Source organism: Anomaloglossus baeobatrachus, chromosome 1 (assembly GCF_048569485.1).
Source record: "Anomaloglossus baeobatrachus isolate aAnoBae1 chromosome 1, aAnoBae1.hap1, whole genome shotgun sequence".
NCBI lineage: Eukaryota > Metazoa > Chordata > Amphibia > Anura > Aromobatidae > Anomaloglossus > Anomaloglossus baeobatrachus.
Window position 1 is genome coordinate 523825468 of NC_134353.1, and position 16877 is coordinate 523842344.

The following is a 16877-nucleotide window of genomic DNA, read 5'->3' on the forward strand; positions in this document are numbered from 1 at the left end:
ATAAATGGGAGTTTTCCTTAGATAAGAAATGATTTGAGTGCTATTCATGAATCATTTGCTTTATACAAGGTAGAGTCAGACATGCTCTGGAACTGCATAGTTTCTGTACCACAGGCTGGCTTGGCCCAGATGAAAAGGAAGCCACTAATTTGAAAAAAAAAAAGTCAGAACTTGCAGGCAAGCTATGAATATCTTCTATTATAAAACCTGATATATAGCCTTTCTGGAAACAGCTATTGAAAAATAATGTAAACAAACATCTTAAAAACAATTTCTATTGGTGGTCATAAAGGCGATTAATAACTGCTAACCAATAATATCAGTGGCATTCAGCAGTTCTACAGTGCAGACGTTCACATGGAACTGGTGGAAAATGTCTGCGTGATGAACATCATCCCTACCTTTTCTTATAAGCTCTGAAAGGTTAAGGCTATGTGCACACACTGCGTCTTTTTGACGCTGCGTTTTTGGCCGCTAAAAACGCACAAAACCGCACCTGCGTCGAAAAACGCATCAAAAAACGCATGCGTTTTTGCCGCGATTTGGTGCGTTTTTGGCTGCGTTTTGATCTCTGCGTTTTGCTGCATTTTTCAAATGCATTACATGGGGGGAAAAACGCAGAAAAACGCAGGAAAGAACTGACATGTCCATTTTTTTTTTTAACTCAAAAACGCAGGTAAAAATAACAGATGTGTGCGGACAGCAAAAATGAAAACTCAGACTTTGCTGGGGAAGCAAAGTTCTGCAGTTTTGAGGCCAAAAACGCACCCTAAAAACGCAGCGAAAAACGCACTGTGCGCACATAGCCTTATAGTGCAATTGGAGGAGTGTAGGGTGTCCTAATAGTTTCAAGGATGGATAGAACCTCACATTTCTGTATTGAGGACATGTCTACATGTACACACATGGATAACCTAAATTCAACGTCTATGACTTCAGCCGTAATGAGAACAAGGTAGTCCTCCAGGGACAGTAGCCATATCAATCCTGTTCGGCTAATATTATACTACCTTATACAGTTTTCCCTCTTTTGTCACACAAGAGCATATTTATTTTATCTATACATTACATGATCAGTCTTCTATATTGTCTCACTTTTTTTTTTATATTCTGAAGTTAAAACTGTATGAGGTTTGTCTTGTGCCTTTGTCAGGCACCTACTGCAATTATAACCAACAGTAGACGAGAATTTCTTAGGAGGAAACAAAGGGAGGTTTCTTACTTCGACTCTTAGATGCCAAGGTCAAGATAACCATGGGAACTAATGGCACGTTGGTTGTATATTATAGCTGGCACTTCCTACAGATAACATAGCCATAGCTCCTGCACCGACTTCTCCCACAAAATAACTGTATGGCATGGTTAAATCACTTTATATCACAACATACAGTTACAGTGTGGTGGAGAAAGGTACTAGGTATGATCAGCCTACAACCAAATTTGTAAAAGGATCATTCACACTGCACAATTATTGAGAAAGATTCAAAACAAGAAAGCCTGCGGAGACACCATCACATGTTTCTCAACGCTGGCAGGAAACTAGCCAGGTCTTTCACCGGGAAGGAACAACCACGGGAAGGGCAGTGTCCAGTCAAGGAGACCACCTATGCCAAACATGGTATCCATCCACAGACAGCTGTTTCGGGGTATTTGCCCCTCATCAGTGTGGAGGAGGAACTGGCTAGTAGGAGCATTGCCTAGTAGAAGACTACATAAGCAAGGATGGTTGACCTTAGGGAGATCAACATCCAACACCGCGGAGACACCATCACGTGTTTCTCAACGCAGTGATTCTACAGCAATGCCCCCTGGGAAATATTCAAAATTTGTTTTGAATATTTCCCAGGGGGCATTGCTCTAGAATCACTGCATTGAGAAACTCGTGATGGTGTCTCCACGGTGTTGGATGTTGATCTCCCTAAGGTCAACCATCCTTGCTTATGTAGTCTTCTACTAGGCAATGCTCCCACTAGCCAGTTTCCTACTCCACACTGATGAGGGGCAAATACCCTAAAACAGCTGTCTGTGGATGGATACCATGTTTGGCATAGGTGGCCTCATTGACTGGAGACTGCCCTTCCTGTGGTTGTTCCTTCCCAGTGAAAGACCTGGCTAGTCTCCTGCCAGCGTTGAGAAACATGTGATGGTGTCTGTGACGACATGGACTCTCATGGTTTAAAGTTTCTTAAAATTCAGCCAGACAACATGATAGATTGTTTATAGACGGGGGAGAAGTCCCTCATTGTTTTTACAAGACTCTTGTTGACTCAATGTAATTGTGTTGGCCACTGAAAGCCAGACGTATTGTTCTCCAGACTTTTCCAGTATCCATTGTATTGTAGTTGTGTATTGCTAATGTGATTACCTTAGTAGCCATTGTTGAGTCTGTGACTTGCAGACTCCATGTAGAAATCTTCAGTCTTTCTGTAGACTTCATTTGGATGAACATTGTCCATGCAGCTTGAGATTCATCCAATGGGAGAGGCGCTCTTGTCCAACCAATCGATGAGGACGCAGTGTATCTAAGTGGAAGGCTGTGGCTATAAAAAGGGACTTCTTTAAGCCACCAGGTTGATGGATGCTGATGGATCCAGTCGAAGCTCTTTGGAGCCGACTAGAGGATCAGGATATCTTATGGCTTCAATCTAGGGACTCCGGTTCCGGTTGGAGACCATAACCACAGCCTAGGGATTTCGACTCCGGCTGCCAGGATTGTAACATCATACCAGGACTACCTAAGGAGGACACTCAGGTTGGGACAGTTCAGTCACCTGCTACAGACTTTGCAGACCTCAGCCAGCTTCCTAAATCTGGCATTATTCCTTTTTCGGTGGGTGCCCGCCAAAAGCGGGGTGCTGCTGGATTGGAGTAAGTGGCCCTGGAAGCTCTGAGGCATGGAAATTCTAAATCCCTGGTGAGCCAGCGGAAGGGTGAGACTCTGTTGCCTGTTACATTTGTGTTTTGCTGGTTATGTGTTATGTGCCGTTAATTGTTTGGGGATCCTATAAAGTCTAATTATTGTGGTTCCCTCACTCTGTGTTGTCTGAGTAGTGTTACGCCCACGGTTAAGGAGGTCGGCGTTCAGTTGGGATGAGCCCTGAGCCACGCTGTCTTTCTAAAGACGGTGGGTTTTAGTGGACGAGAGCACCCACTGAGCCCCGTGTCTCCACAGTGTCTCCGCAGGCTTTCTTGTTTTGAATATTTCCCAGGGGGCATTGCTCTAGAATCACTGCGTTGAGAAACATGTGATGGTGTCTCCGCGGTGTTGGATGTTGATCTTCCTAAGGTCAACCATCCTTGCTTATGCAATTATTGAGAAAGTGCATTCCTTTGTATTACGATAATTATGCAACAGAAACAGGCCGACAATCATCCAACCAACGAACAAAACACTTGTTAATCAAGTGAAAACATTTTAAGCTTACTTAATTACAGTTAGGTCCAGAAATATTTGGACAGTGACACAAGTTTTGTTATTTTAGCTGTTTAGAAAAACATGCTCAGAAATACAATTATATATATATATAATATGGGCTGAAAGTGCACACTCCCAGCTGCAATATGAGAGTTTTCACATCCAAATCGGAGAAAGGGTTTAGGAATCATAGCTCTGTAATGCATAGCCTCCTCTTTTTCAAGGGACCAAAAGTAATTGGACAAGGGACTCTAAGGGCTGCAATTAACTCTGAAGGCGTCTCCCTCGTTAACCTGTAATCAATGAAGTAGTTAAAAGGTCTGGGGTTGATTACAGGTGTGTGGTTTTGCATTTGGAAGCTGTTGCTGTGACCAGACAACATGCGGTCTAAGGAACTCTCAATTGAGGTGAAGCAGAACATTGTGAGGCTGAAAAAAAAAGAAAAAATCCATCAGAAAGATAGCAGACATGCTTGGAGTAGCAAAATCAACAGTCGGGTACATTCTGAGAAAAAAGGAATTGACTGGTGAGCTTGGGAACTCAAAAAGGCCTGGGCGTCCACGGATGACAACAGTGGTGGATGATCGCCGCATACTTTCTTTGGTGAAGAAGAACCCGTTCACAACATCAACTGAAGTCCAGAACACTCTCAGTGAAGTAGGTGTATCTGTCTAAGTCAACAGTAAAGAGAAGACTCCATGAAAGTAAATACAAAGGGTTCACATCTAGATGCAAACCATTCATCAATTCCAAAAATAGACAGGCCAGAGTTAAATTTGCTGAAAAACACCTCATGAAGCCAGCTCAGTTCTGGAAAAGTATTCTATGGACAGATGAGACCAAGATCAACCTGCACCAGAATGATGGGAAGAAAAAAGTTTGGAGAAGAAAGGGAACGGCACATGATCCAAGGCACACCACATCCTCTGTAAAACATGGTGGAGGCAACGTGATGGCATGGGCATGCATGGCTTTCAATGGCACTGGGTCACTTGTGTTTATTGATGACATAACAGCAGACAAGAGTAGCCGGATGAATTCTGAAGTGTACCGGGATATACTTTCAGCCCAGATTCAGCCAAATGCCGCAAAGTTGATCGGACGGCGCTTCATAGTACAGATGGACAATGACCCCAGCATACAACCAAAGCTACCCAGGAGTTCATGAGTGCAAAAAAGTGGAACATTCTGCAATGGCCAAGTCAATCACCAGATCTTAACCCAATTGAGCATGCATTTCACTTGCTCAAATCCAGACTTAAGACGGAAAGACCCACAAACAAGCAAGACCTGAAGGCTGCAGCTGTAAAGGCCTGGCAAAGCATTAAGAAGGAGGAAACCCAGCGTTTGGTGATGTCCATGGCTTCCAGACTTAAGGCAGTGATTGCCTCCAAAGGATTCGCAACAAAATATTGAAAATAAAAATATTTTGTTTGGGTTTGGTTTATTTGTCCAATTACTTTTGACCTCCTAAAATGTGGAGTGTTTGTAAAGAAATGTGTACAATTCCTACAATTTCTATCAGATATTTTTGTTCAAACTTTCAAATTAAACGTTACAATCTGCACTTGAATTCGGTTGTAGAGGTTTCATTTCAAATCCAATGTGGTGGCATGCAGAGCCCAACTCGCAAAAATTGTGTCACTGTCCAAATATTTCTGGACCTAACTGTATATTTCTAGGTAGCACATTTTCCTATATAAGTAGGAGATGTGCTGCCAAAAAGATGACAGGCTATGTGACTAGAACCATCCATTATCGATCATTCTGTGCACATCCCAAGTGTGGTCAGCCTGTCTAAATAGGCTATTAAAGTGGTGGTTCGGGACTTTGTTTTACTTTTTTTTTTCAATGTGCCTAAAAGCTAACAGGCAGATAGATGTTAACTAAGGCCATTAACTGCCTGTTCTGCCTGGTGCCAGCTCAGGACGGTCATTGACCGCTCCTGCTGGCAATTCAGCTGCTACACGTCAATAGAGAAGCTCTTCCTCTTCCGGACTGCCCTGTCAATGGAACATTGACTGCTGGCATCATGCTGATTGACAGCTAGCTAATTTGTGGTCAATCAGCATGACATCAGCAATCATGCCCCAATAACGGCACAGCGGGAACGAAGCCACCGCTCTGTTGACGGCATGCAAGTGGAAGCTGTTGAATCGCCAGCAGGTGTAGTCCGTGACCTCTCTGTGCCTGTGGAGTACAGTGCTGGGCAATAAAAGAAGATAGTTAGCAATTACCCGCCTGTTAGTTACTTTGCACATTGTAATAAGATAAAAATAAATACTGGATTTCCCTTTGAAATAACAGCTGATCACCAAAAAGGTGGCCATTTAATGCTGCAAGTTGTACAGATGCCCTTTTAAACTATATAATAAACTGATGATAGAACAGTGACTAAGGTACTGGGTTTATAACCCTCCAAGGACAACATCGAGAAGGAGTTTGTATGTTCTCTCTGTGTTTGGGTGGGTTTCCTCTGGGTTTTCCAGTTTCTTCCCTCACTCCAAAGACATACTGATAGGGAATTTATATTGTGAGCCCCAATAGGGACAGTGCTGTTCACATCTATAACATGCTGTGGAATATTAGAGAAATAAATAAATGGATGACATTATGCCACTGAAGATGATTCTAGGGAGATCTAACTCATGAAGCTAAAATCAAGGATTGCACATAAAGTTCAGTTGTACATGTCATGTACCGATGCCAACAAATCATAGCAGCTCATTGAACTGCTTATGTCGTCAGTCTTGGAACTGCTAAATAGATGACGCTGGTGCCTAATCCCAGTATCTCCGCTTGGCTTGCTGGGGTCTTCTTATTCATGAACATAACAATACGCCCTGTTACTAATTTCACTACGGTGGAAGCTAAACAAAGGCGGACATTTACTGGGTAGACTGCTCTCCTTCAATGTATAAAACACAGCTATGAATAAATCCACGAAAACCAAATAAATGCAAATCCATGAAGTTCACCTTAGCATTCCCATTATTTTTATTACTTTTCCTTACCCCTTTACCAAAAGAACTTTTCTAGAAAGATAGAACTCCGCTTTTTTTTTTTCAGTATGTCCTTGGGGTACCATAGATAACAATAAGAGTATTTGAGTCATATTCACAGGACCGTTCATGAATAACAATGACATAACAATGAATCCACGGACACGCCTGATTTACACATAAATTACGGTATATAGACGATACATTGATTTTTTGAAACTTTTAGAATGTAATCTAATATGTGCTGAGGAGAATTATTATAACTACTAGTAAAGAGAAAAGTAAAGAAATGTGACTTCCTGCAGATGTACAGAAAATATAGCAATAGGTCATACTTGTCACGTATTGTGGTAACAGCGCAGTATACATTCTTTCTGCCAAGGGAAATGCAGATATTGTACAATCATTTGATAGTATAAAGGTATTTTAAGAGACTGAAATAATGATGACAATATCCATATTATATAGGTCATCAATATGAGAAGAGTGGCGGTCCACCACCACTTCTCAGCTAATGAATAGGTAGTCGGTCCTTCAGTGTCCTGAAATCTCCAGTATAATACTCTCTGCATTGAGGTTTTTAGATTCTGTTGGTCATATCACAATTAAGGAATTATAGAGTTCCAGGGCTGGTCACTGAACGACCCGCTGCCATAGCTCTAGGTATCAACTGAGCAGTGGAGGAATCAGACCTCCACAAATCGATAATGATGATCTATTGCAATAATAGGTCATGAAAGTGCAAGTATCAGAAAAGTCCTTCAGCCACCTGTAAACTTTATTAAAAAAAAAATATTTTGGTGTATGCAGAGGGCAAGATTAACTAAAGTTTCTGGTTATTGGTGATTTTCCATTTTTATTCCCAAGTCATAAACACTGCGACAGGATATTATTAAAAATCAAACAAACACACTTTGAATGGCCGTCAGCCTAATGATGGTTCATGAAACAGCAATTTTGGCTGTCTCTATCATACACAGTTGGCTGTGCTAATGTCGCGGGCGGGGAGGAGGGTGTCAGCACACCGCGCTCACCCCTTCTGCTCGGGTCCGGCTGCTCAGTGGTGGCTCGAGCCGTAAGCCGGATCCCGGGGGTTTTCCTCGAGCGGCACTCCTCGCCCGTGAGTGAAAGGGGGGTTTGGGATGTTGGGATAATGTCCGTGACGCCACCCACGGTTGTGGTGATGTGTAGCACCACCGCTGCTCAAGGCGGGGATCCCGGGGATGGTGATGGGGAGCAGCCAGGTGTTGTGTCGCCCCTCCGTGGGTAGGGGTTGGTGATCCCGGGGCCCGGTGATGGCTTGGGAGGTGCAGGGCTTGGTGGGCGCAGGGGCGCGGGGACAGCGCTGTGCCTTGCGGCACTGTGGTACTCACTCAGCCTGAGACACGGACACAGTTTGTACGGTAAACCAACGGCTGGTAGGACGGTCCCACAGACGGCTGCTTTGCTTTCCCGGCAGGTGACGGTGATGTCCCTCTTCCTTGCACCTGTATGTACGGTTGGTTGCGATGGGTCCCCACCGGTAACCCGCTCCCCGGCTTCAAGCTGGGCCGGAGGAGCACTACACTTTGCTCGCAGGCGCTGGCCCTCAGAGACTGGTGCCCTGGCGGTGGCGGTGCCTCTGTTGTACAGGTTGGACTGTTGCCTTCAATCGGGACTTGGTTGTTGGGGGAATCTACGTCCCCTTCACTGACGGATTCGGCAAATTTGGCGACTCCTAGCCTTGCCGGGGTCCGAGAGGCCCCTGCCCTGGTGCTGACTGTCCTTCGGAACACTGCTCCAGACCACCGGGCACACAGCCAACGGGGTCCTTCCAGGAACTTCCAAACGGTCCCCCTCTGGACAGTCACCGCCGTCGCTGACCTTGCTGTTCTGGCCCTACACAAAGCTGGGCTCTCAGGCTTGGCACACTCTCTGCTCTGTCACCACTTCTTGCTTTCCTCCTTTACTACTCTTCTTTCCTCCACTTTCACTTCTCTGTTGTTTACTCTAGCCCTCAGCTAGACTTCACTCTTGCCCTCCCCGGGCTAATCTGCCTGGTTTCTCCCGCCTCCAGAACTGTGATCTCCTTGGTGGGCGGAGCCAACCGCCTGGCCCACCCCCTGGTGTGAATCATCAGCCTCTGGAGGAAGGCAACAAGGATTTCTGGTTCAGCTTAGGTGTGCCCACCTGGGATGTGGGGTGTGGTGGTGTTGTGACCTGTGACCCCTGGCTTGCCCAGGGCGACACATTCCCCCTTAGCAAAATGCAGACCGTCCGCGGGCTGCCGTCCTACACCGGTTTTATTTTTCTTTAAAAAGGGGGTAACAGGGTTAAACATAACATAAATAACATTTTTAATAAATTCTTCCCAAGACGGGAGGCACATTTCTTATACGTTGCAACGGTATACGGTCACGGTTTCCGCTCTCTCCCACCCAAGTAACCTGGCCCTGATGCTGCCCCTAAAACCCAGGCAGCACCCCTTGACCCACAGTCCAGCACACGGTACCCGAGCGGGATCTGTCCTTCCCTCCAGAGGGTAGCCACCGGTTCCTTTGGCGGCTGGGCCCTGGCCTGCTCTGCTCAGGGCCCTCCCTCCAACCTGCCTCTCCGGAGGCGGCATTGCGGAAAACGGTAACGGTAACCAACATATTTACAAGCCACTAACGTCTGTGGTTGCCCTGCAAGTTCACGGGCTTGTCCATGGATAGTTCCCATGCATTTTTAAATGGTCCCCACGGGGACAACGGTGCCGGCTCCAGCCGGTTGCAAATCACACGGTGAATCAGGTGAACACTCGGTAATCATTTTCACTTATCATCAGAACTTTCAAACAAACTTGTAAACATGCTGACTGGTGGTCCCAACGGGGACTGTGCAACGGCACTCCGCTGCCTTTTGCGGCTTAACAGTCCATTCTCACTCGTGGGGCTCTAGTGCCACCTTCACACGGTGCACCGCTCTGGACCCCAATGGTAGCTCGCTGCAGGCGATCTTCTTCCATATACATGCGGGCATGCACATCCGCTCTACACCCCTCTCGGGCATCGATCTCCCTGCGCAGCTGCTGTTGCCGCGGCTCCCAGCCGGGAGTACTTTCTGTTTGCTCCGGTTCAGCGTGTGCGGGGGACGGACCCAGCCAGAGTCCCTCCGTGTTGGCTACGACCGGCACCTTCAGTAATGAGGGACCCCGCTGTGACATGGCCTCCTCTGCCTCCTGGCAGCTGCATCCCCGCCGTGCCTCCGGTGCATCTTTGCTGACGGGCTCAGCCTTTGGCTTCTTCCATAGAAGCGGTTCAGGGTGGTCATGAGCTTCTGCTGCAGGTCGGTCCACCGGGGCGGATTGGCAGGGTACCGCTACCGGTGGTGGTGGTAGCGGGCCTAGTGGCGGGGCAGCAGCAGCTAACGCGGGTAGCGGGAGAGGCAGCAGGGTGAACGGGTGTAGGCCGGGCCCCTCAGCCGCAGCGGCCGATCCCTCGGGAATACAGGGACGTGGGTCTCTTACCCGTTCCTCCAAATCTTCCTCCACCTCGCCTCTCCACATAGCAGCCACCACTTCCACCATGTCGGCCTCCCACTCCTCCAGGAGGAGCTGCATGCGGACCTGCAGACGGCTGCTTAGCTGGGCGGTCCGGACTTCCACCCACGCCGCCATGCCGGGCGCGGGGACCACGGTGTTGTTGGTCGGACTCAGCATCTTTAGCAGCGGCCTCTTCCAGGAACCAGTCAATGGCCGCAGGGTCCTGGCGTCCCTGCTTCTATAGCCGCAGCTACATGCGGCCAGCCGCCATCGCGTCCCCCTTAGCTCTTTTTGGCCCCTCCTCTCTCCGGGCGGGGTTCTGGCCTTCGCGCCTCTACTGCTCGAGAAGACGCTCGAGCGGGAACTTTTCGCGCCAAAGATGGCGGCTTCTGAAGTTTTTCTGCCGGATACCTCCGGCGGTAACAAGGCGCACCTCTACCAGACGGCAGAGCGGTAAGATCCTGTTCGTGACGCCAAGTTGTCGCGGGCGGGGAGGAGGGTGTCAGCACACCGCGCTCACCCCTTCTGCTCGGGTCCGGCTGCTCAGTGGTGGCTCGAGCCGTAAGCCGGATCCCGGGGGTTTTCCTCGAGCGGCACTCCTCGCCCGTGAGTGAAAGGGGGGTTTGGGATGTTGGGATAATGTCCGTGACGCCACCCACGGTTGTGGTGATGTGTAGCACCACCGCTGCTCAAGGCGGGGATCCCGGGGATGGTGATGGGGAGCAGCCAGGTGTTGTGTCGCCCCTCCGTGGGTAGGGGTTGGTGATCCCGGGGCCCGGTGATGGCTTGGGAGGTGCAGGGCTTGGTGGGCGCAGGGGCGCGGGGACAGCGCTGTGCCTTGCGGCACTGTGGTACTCACTCAGCCTGAGACACGGACACAGTTTGTACGGTAAACCAACGGCTGGTAGGACGGTCCCACAGACGGCTGCTTTGCTTTCCCGGCAGGTGACGGTGATGTCCCTCTTCCTTGCACCTGTATGTACGGTTGGTTGCGATGGGTCCCCACCGGTAACCCGCTCCCCGGCTTCAAGCTGGGCCGGAGGAGCACTACACTTTGCCCGCAGGCGCTGGCCCTCAGAGACTGGTGCCCTGGCGGTGGCGGTGCCTCTGTTGTACAGGTTGGACTGTTGCCTTCAATCGGGACTTGGTTGTTGGGGGAATCTACGTCCCCTTCACTGACGGATTCGGCAAATTTGGCGACTCCTAGCCTTGCCGGGGTCCGAGAGGCCCCTGCCCTGGTGCTGACTGTCCTTCGGAACACTGCTCCAGACCACCGGGCACACAGCCAACGGGGTCCTTCCAGGAACTTCCAAACGGTCCCCCTCTGGACAGTCACCGCCGTCGCTGACCTTGCTGTTCTGGCCCTACACAAAGCTGGGCTCTCAGGCTTGGCACACTCTCTGCTCTGTCACCACTTCTTGCTTTCCTCCTTTACTACTCTTCTTTCCTCCACTTTCACTTCCATGTTGTTTACTCTAGCCCTCAGCTAGACTTCACTCTTGCCCTCCCCGGGCTAATCTGCCTGGTTTCTCCCGCCTCCAGAACTGTGATCTCCTTGGTGGGCGGAGCCAACCGCCTGGCCCACCCCCTGGTGTGAATCATCAGCCTCTGGAGGAAGGCAACAAGGATTTCTGGTTCAGCTTAGGTGTGCCTACCTGGGATGTGGGGTGTGGTGGTGTTGTGACCTGTGACCCCTGGCTTGCCCAGGGCGACACACTAAGTGCTCCTGTGTTTTCTATGAACGTGCAGTAAACAGACATCTGTAGTGGTGGGTTAGCTCAGGTACAACAAAAGGATCCGCAGTCTCAAATCAGACATGAGATTTCCTTAACTCCCCCAACAATGCAGGTAAGGCTTCCTGGACTATTGGCCAAACCATAGATATTAGCAAGTTCATCCCAAGAGTGTTCTAATCTACATGAGAGCTTCATGCTCAAATCACAAGTCTGATTCATGGATCAAACTCAAACATTTCTGTGAACGGCTTTGGGAAGTGAACGGAGAACATATGGATGCCGTACGTGTTGAATTTGTCTTCTGACGTTTGAATTTGACCCAAGTGTGACGGAAGAAAGTTTGGCTGCCTATACTATATTAAAGGGATTGTATCAAAATTGGAGGTTATTCTCTATAGGATTGGTAACTCCTCCCCGATTGCTGGTGATACTACAACAGAGACCCCCCCCCCCGAACCTGAGAACGGAGTTCTGAAGAGCCCCTTCTGAATGAAGCGGAGCCTGAGCATTCACACACCTGATCCATTCACTTTTAATGCGACCACTGGAGTAAGTAGAGTTCTCGGCTGGCCATTGACCCTCTCATTAAGAATGAATGGAGCAAACCTCCGCCTGCTCAATTTCTGCTCAAGTCATAACTGGTATTCAGGAATGATGGGGGTACCAGCTGTCAGACCCCGGCTCCTTTTATATGTTAATAAAACATTTTGATTAACCACATTTCTGAATAGCTTTAGCAAATGCATCAATTACCCTCCCTAAAAATCTGCCCTAGAATACAGCCAAAGAGCAATAGGAAAAGAAAAATCACTACTAAAGCATAGTAAACCACATTACTCATATGTAAATCTCATCAAAAAAGGAAGTGTCTACTATCAGTAGAGTAGGTTCTGTCTTGCTGAGGTGCACGGTGAGATTTGCTACAAAATACCACAGATTTGCTATTACTTACAGAAGTGAAAATACACTGTTTTTGCCGAGGTTGGAAATCTATTTGCATCTTATCATAAAAAAAAAAGCTTTATATATGATCAGCCTTGCTGATGAAATATTTGCTCCTGAGCAGGAATCTCTAGTTCTACAATACATACATCTACCTTATAATATCCTTCCATGGTCTCCTTCTGTGAATTTCCAATTCTGTGGAATTCAGACCTTTAGAACCACAATTTATACAATGAGCACCTTCAACCAAACATCTTCAATAGGTTACTGCATAGAAACATGAATACACTTACCTAAAACAATGACAACGGTTTTCAGAAGACTCATCATAGTATCACGGTTTCTCCTGGGACCAGAGCTGTGCCTTGACATCCTCATAGTCCTCTGCCTGACATACACAAATATATGCGCGTAGAGAACAACCATAACCACGAAAGTGACCAAGTTGAAAATAGCCCAGAAGACCAAGTAGGAATCACTGTAGAGTGGAGCCATATTGGAACAGTGCTCAAGGTCGCAGATACAATTCCATCCAACGCTTGGTATTGCCCCCATCACGATTGCCATAGTCCAGATGACCACTATCACTACGACCACTCTTCTGTTGCTCATTCGTGTATGCAGCTGCATTCGGAATACTGTGATGTGCCTTTCTATGGCAATGGCAAGCAAATTGGCTACAGAAGCGGTCAAACTAGTGTCAATCAGACCCTGTCGGAGTAGCCATGTGCTTACAGTCAATCTTCTAGTGTTAGGACCCGTATTAAACATTAGATAAAAGTAAGCTAGTCCTGCAAAAAAGTCTGCAGCGGCCAAATTGGCCATTAAGTAATAAATAGGAAAGTGGAAACGCCGATTCACATAAATAGCCACCATAACTAGTAAGTTGGCTAACATGATGAATATACATACAGTGATGCCAAGTCCCATCACTAGCTTGTTGACAGTGTGCCATTCGGTGGCAAGAGGTTTTCCACTTCGGTTGTAGAAGAAAGCTATTGTTTCATTGTAGTAGCATTGGTGCTCATTCACTGAAGAAGTCTGTTAGAAGAGAAAGAAATGTATAAATATACAAATCAGCAAAACATACATATAATAAATATACTAAACAGTACTGCATCTCAGAAAATAGAACCCTATAATGTACATCATGATACTCATTTGAGCCATGTTCTTTGCCTATCAAATAGAGGACAACTTTAATTTTGCTGAAATTATGTATGAAATTTAAAAAGGGAACCAGTCAGGTCCCCCAATTCCCTTTAAACTGCTACCATAACGCTTATATCCATGTATATATGTGTTAAAATACTAGTTATATAGGGGCACTCGTTGATTGGAAATTGATAAGGACTAGTACAGCAGGACGTCTACTCATACAGACTAGTCTAGCCTCATCTGCTAAAATTACACCCCTCTCACCCCCAGAGCAGCTTCCCAGTCCAGAAAACCTTATGCAAGCGCACAACATCTTCCCTGCCTTGCCATTTGTAATGAAGGAGTCAACTGGCCCTGGCTTCATTGTGCATGAAATTCACTGGAGTATTCTTGGTCAGTACATGTCATGCCAGGCTTGTTCTCTTTAATATGCAATGAACAGCGCTATATAACAAATTTTTTGACACATACGTATATTTGTATAGAACATCAAGAACATTTTTTTAATGCAGAAATATGACTCTAAATCAATATGGTGACAGTTTAAAATCACTGGTGGACCGGACAGGTTTTCTGTGTCTCCAATACTTAAAGCACAAATGCACCATTTTTTTTTTTTCACACCCGGAGGGGTATCACTAACATTTGTTCGCTGCCCAAAGTAAAAGCTGTGTACTGTTTTTCGCGGTGCCGCTCCTACTTCGTTTTCTCATCTTGTGATCACAGCACCTGAACGGTAGGAACTTAGAGCCAACGGTCAAAATCTATCACTGTAAGTGTTTGAGGGCCTCATTCTGGTTCTCATAGATTTACATTGAAAAGTGACTTTCGGTCTGCTCAGAAAAAACTGGAGCGATCCAGCTGGTCAGAAAATAGCAGGAGATGACCGAAACGGCATTCAGAACAGCAGAAGATGGTGGCTGGTAAGTATTTTACTACAGGCAGAGAACATGGGATGAAATAAATAATAATAAAAAAAACCCCACTGTTTGGGTGCTTTAATACAGGGTCACTAGTGTTGAGCGAGTAGTTAACTATTCGTACTCGCTATGCTGTTAGCGAGTACTGTCCGCTACTCGCATATTTGTTATGAGTAGCGGGTGCAATGTAAGTCAATGGGAAATACTTGCTAAGTAGCAAGTAACCCGAAAGCCGTACTCACTATGTTGTTAGCGAGTACTGTCCAGTACTCGCATATTCGTTACGAGTAGCGGGCACAATGTAAGTCAATGGGAAATACTCGCTAAGTAGCGAGTAACCCGAGTGGTACTATTTGCTACTCGCACGAAAAGTACAGCTTTCGAGTTGCTCGCTACTTAGCGAGTATTTCCCATTGACTTACATTGCGCCCGCTACTCGTAACAAATATGCGAGTATTAGACAGTACTCACTAACAGCATAGCGAGTACAAATAGTCAATTACTCGCTCAACACTAGTGGTCACACCACCAAAGCTGATGAAAGCCTGTTGTTTAGAGTACAGCGACACTTTGCAAATTGTATTTCTCAGCACCCCCTCCATCCTATGTTACAAATAAAAATAAAACACCTGGTACTTTGTGCCCAAAGCAGTATATAAGCCTGTAGAAGAAAGAAAATAAACAGTTTATAACCAGAAGAAACCAATGTTTATGAGTCAACTATTGTCCCCACAGAGTACACAAACAGACGATATACAGGAATTCCCACGTGTGAGTTCAAATGTAAGATTTGATGACCAGGACAAATAGGTCCTAACGCATGGAAACACAGTCAAAATGCTTATCCGGCCAGACATAATTGATTTAGAGCTAACGGAGGTATATGCTGTTAACAGGATCCTACATAAAGAGAGAAAGTGAATAAAAAAGTCTTTGACCAAGAAAGAAAGAATCCTTGTTCTTTACTAACCCAAGCTGCGACATAAAAATTCTAAAAATGTTGACTCGTTCATTTCGTTCCAGTTTGCGTTCTTCATGTTTGCTGTGCAAAGTGAACAACTGAATGCTCTAATTTAGCACTAAAGCGTCCTTTGTGATCAAAGAGGATCCGTGGGGGACTCTAAAATGGTCTCTTTAATAAAAGGCTAGCAGGCCGAAAATACACACAACTAGAGATGTGGAGACTAAAAATATACAGGCAAGGAAGGTAAAAACCGCAAGAGACTAGAATACTATGGGAAGCAGTCATTAACTTTTCCACAGGCGCTCAACATAAACCCAAGAGAAGGGAGTTGACCTTTTTTAAGCACAATTATTGTTAACATGTACGCAAAAATAAAGTGAGAATAGATATGGATGTCATTTTAGGAGATGACTAGAAAAATCAGAAATAGTCTGTGCACCCTGAGAATACCTCCCATACAGGAACATGCTAAAGCCTGCAGAGCAGAAAGCTGGCCAAGATCATATCATGTTCCAATACCTGTATTTCTAAGTTACACTGGTAAAATATATACATTGCCCTATCTGAAAATGTCTCTGTGGGATCTACCGGTGATCTAACGTGTGTGGGTCCAGCCCAAAAGTCTCCCAATGACAGATATTGAGTAAAGGAATAGCATGTTGAATGACAAGTGCTCCTGGAAGTATCTTATTCAGTCTGCACAATGGAATGTAGACATCAGTCACGGGTTTTTGGTTTTGGATGATCAGTAAGAGTCACAGCAAGGAATTTTTATTTTTATTTTTTTTTTTCCTGCAAGAAACATTCAGGTTGAGTATATCTTGCCACACTGAACTGTGCATGGAATGTTAGCTATCTCAAGTTAGATCAAGGTATGCTAAGTATTCCATGACATGTAACAATATCCAGGTAGAGAGATATAAATACAACACAGAAGGTTAATTCCATATGCAGACTAAAAAAAAAGATCACTGTTTGCTGTGATTAGGGTCAAATCCCTGGAACCTTAACCTCATAACGACGGCCGTACGACTTAAAGCGGCGGCAAAACAGGGTACTTATTCTGTTCCGCCGCTTTAAAGCGGCGGCCCGAAAAAACCCTGTAGCGCCCCCCAGCGACCGAAAATCTCGGGGGTTTCAGCTACCGGGGATAGCTGAGACCCCCCAGATTATGAATCAGGGTGGTTTTTTTGGACCCCGATAATGTGATCGGCGGTATACACCGTATACCGACG

The 16877-nt window shown here is 46.3% G+C and overlaps 1 protein-coding gene across 3 annotated transcripts in view; it reads right to left on the reverse strand.

Annotated features, from left to right (window-relative positions):
• Window positions 1-16877, reverse strand: part of LPAR1 (lysophosphatidic acid receptor 1) — a 258209-nt gene that overhangs the window by 36480 nt on the left and 204852 nt on the right. For all 3 annotated transcript variants that reach the window (XM_075316192.1, XM_075316188.1, XM_075316189.1), the window contains one exon: window positions 12894-13641. In XM_075316192.1, the coding sequence (XP_075172307.1) occupies window positions 12894-13641 (748 nt within the window). The remainder of the gene's footprint in view (window positions 1-12893; window positions 13642-16877) is intronic.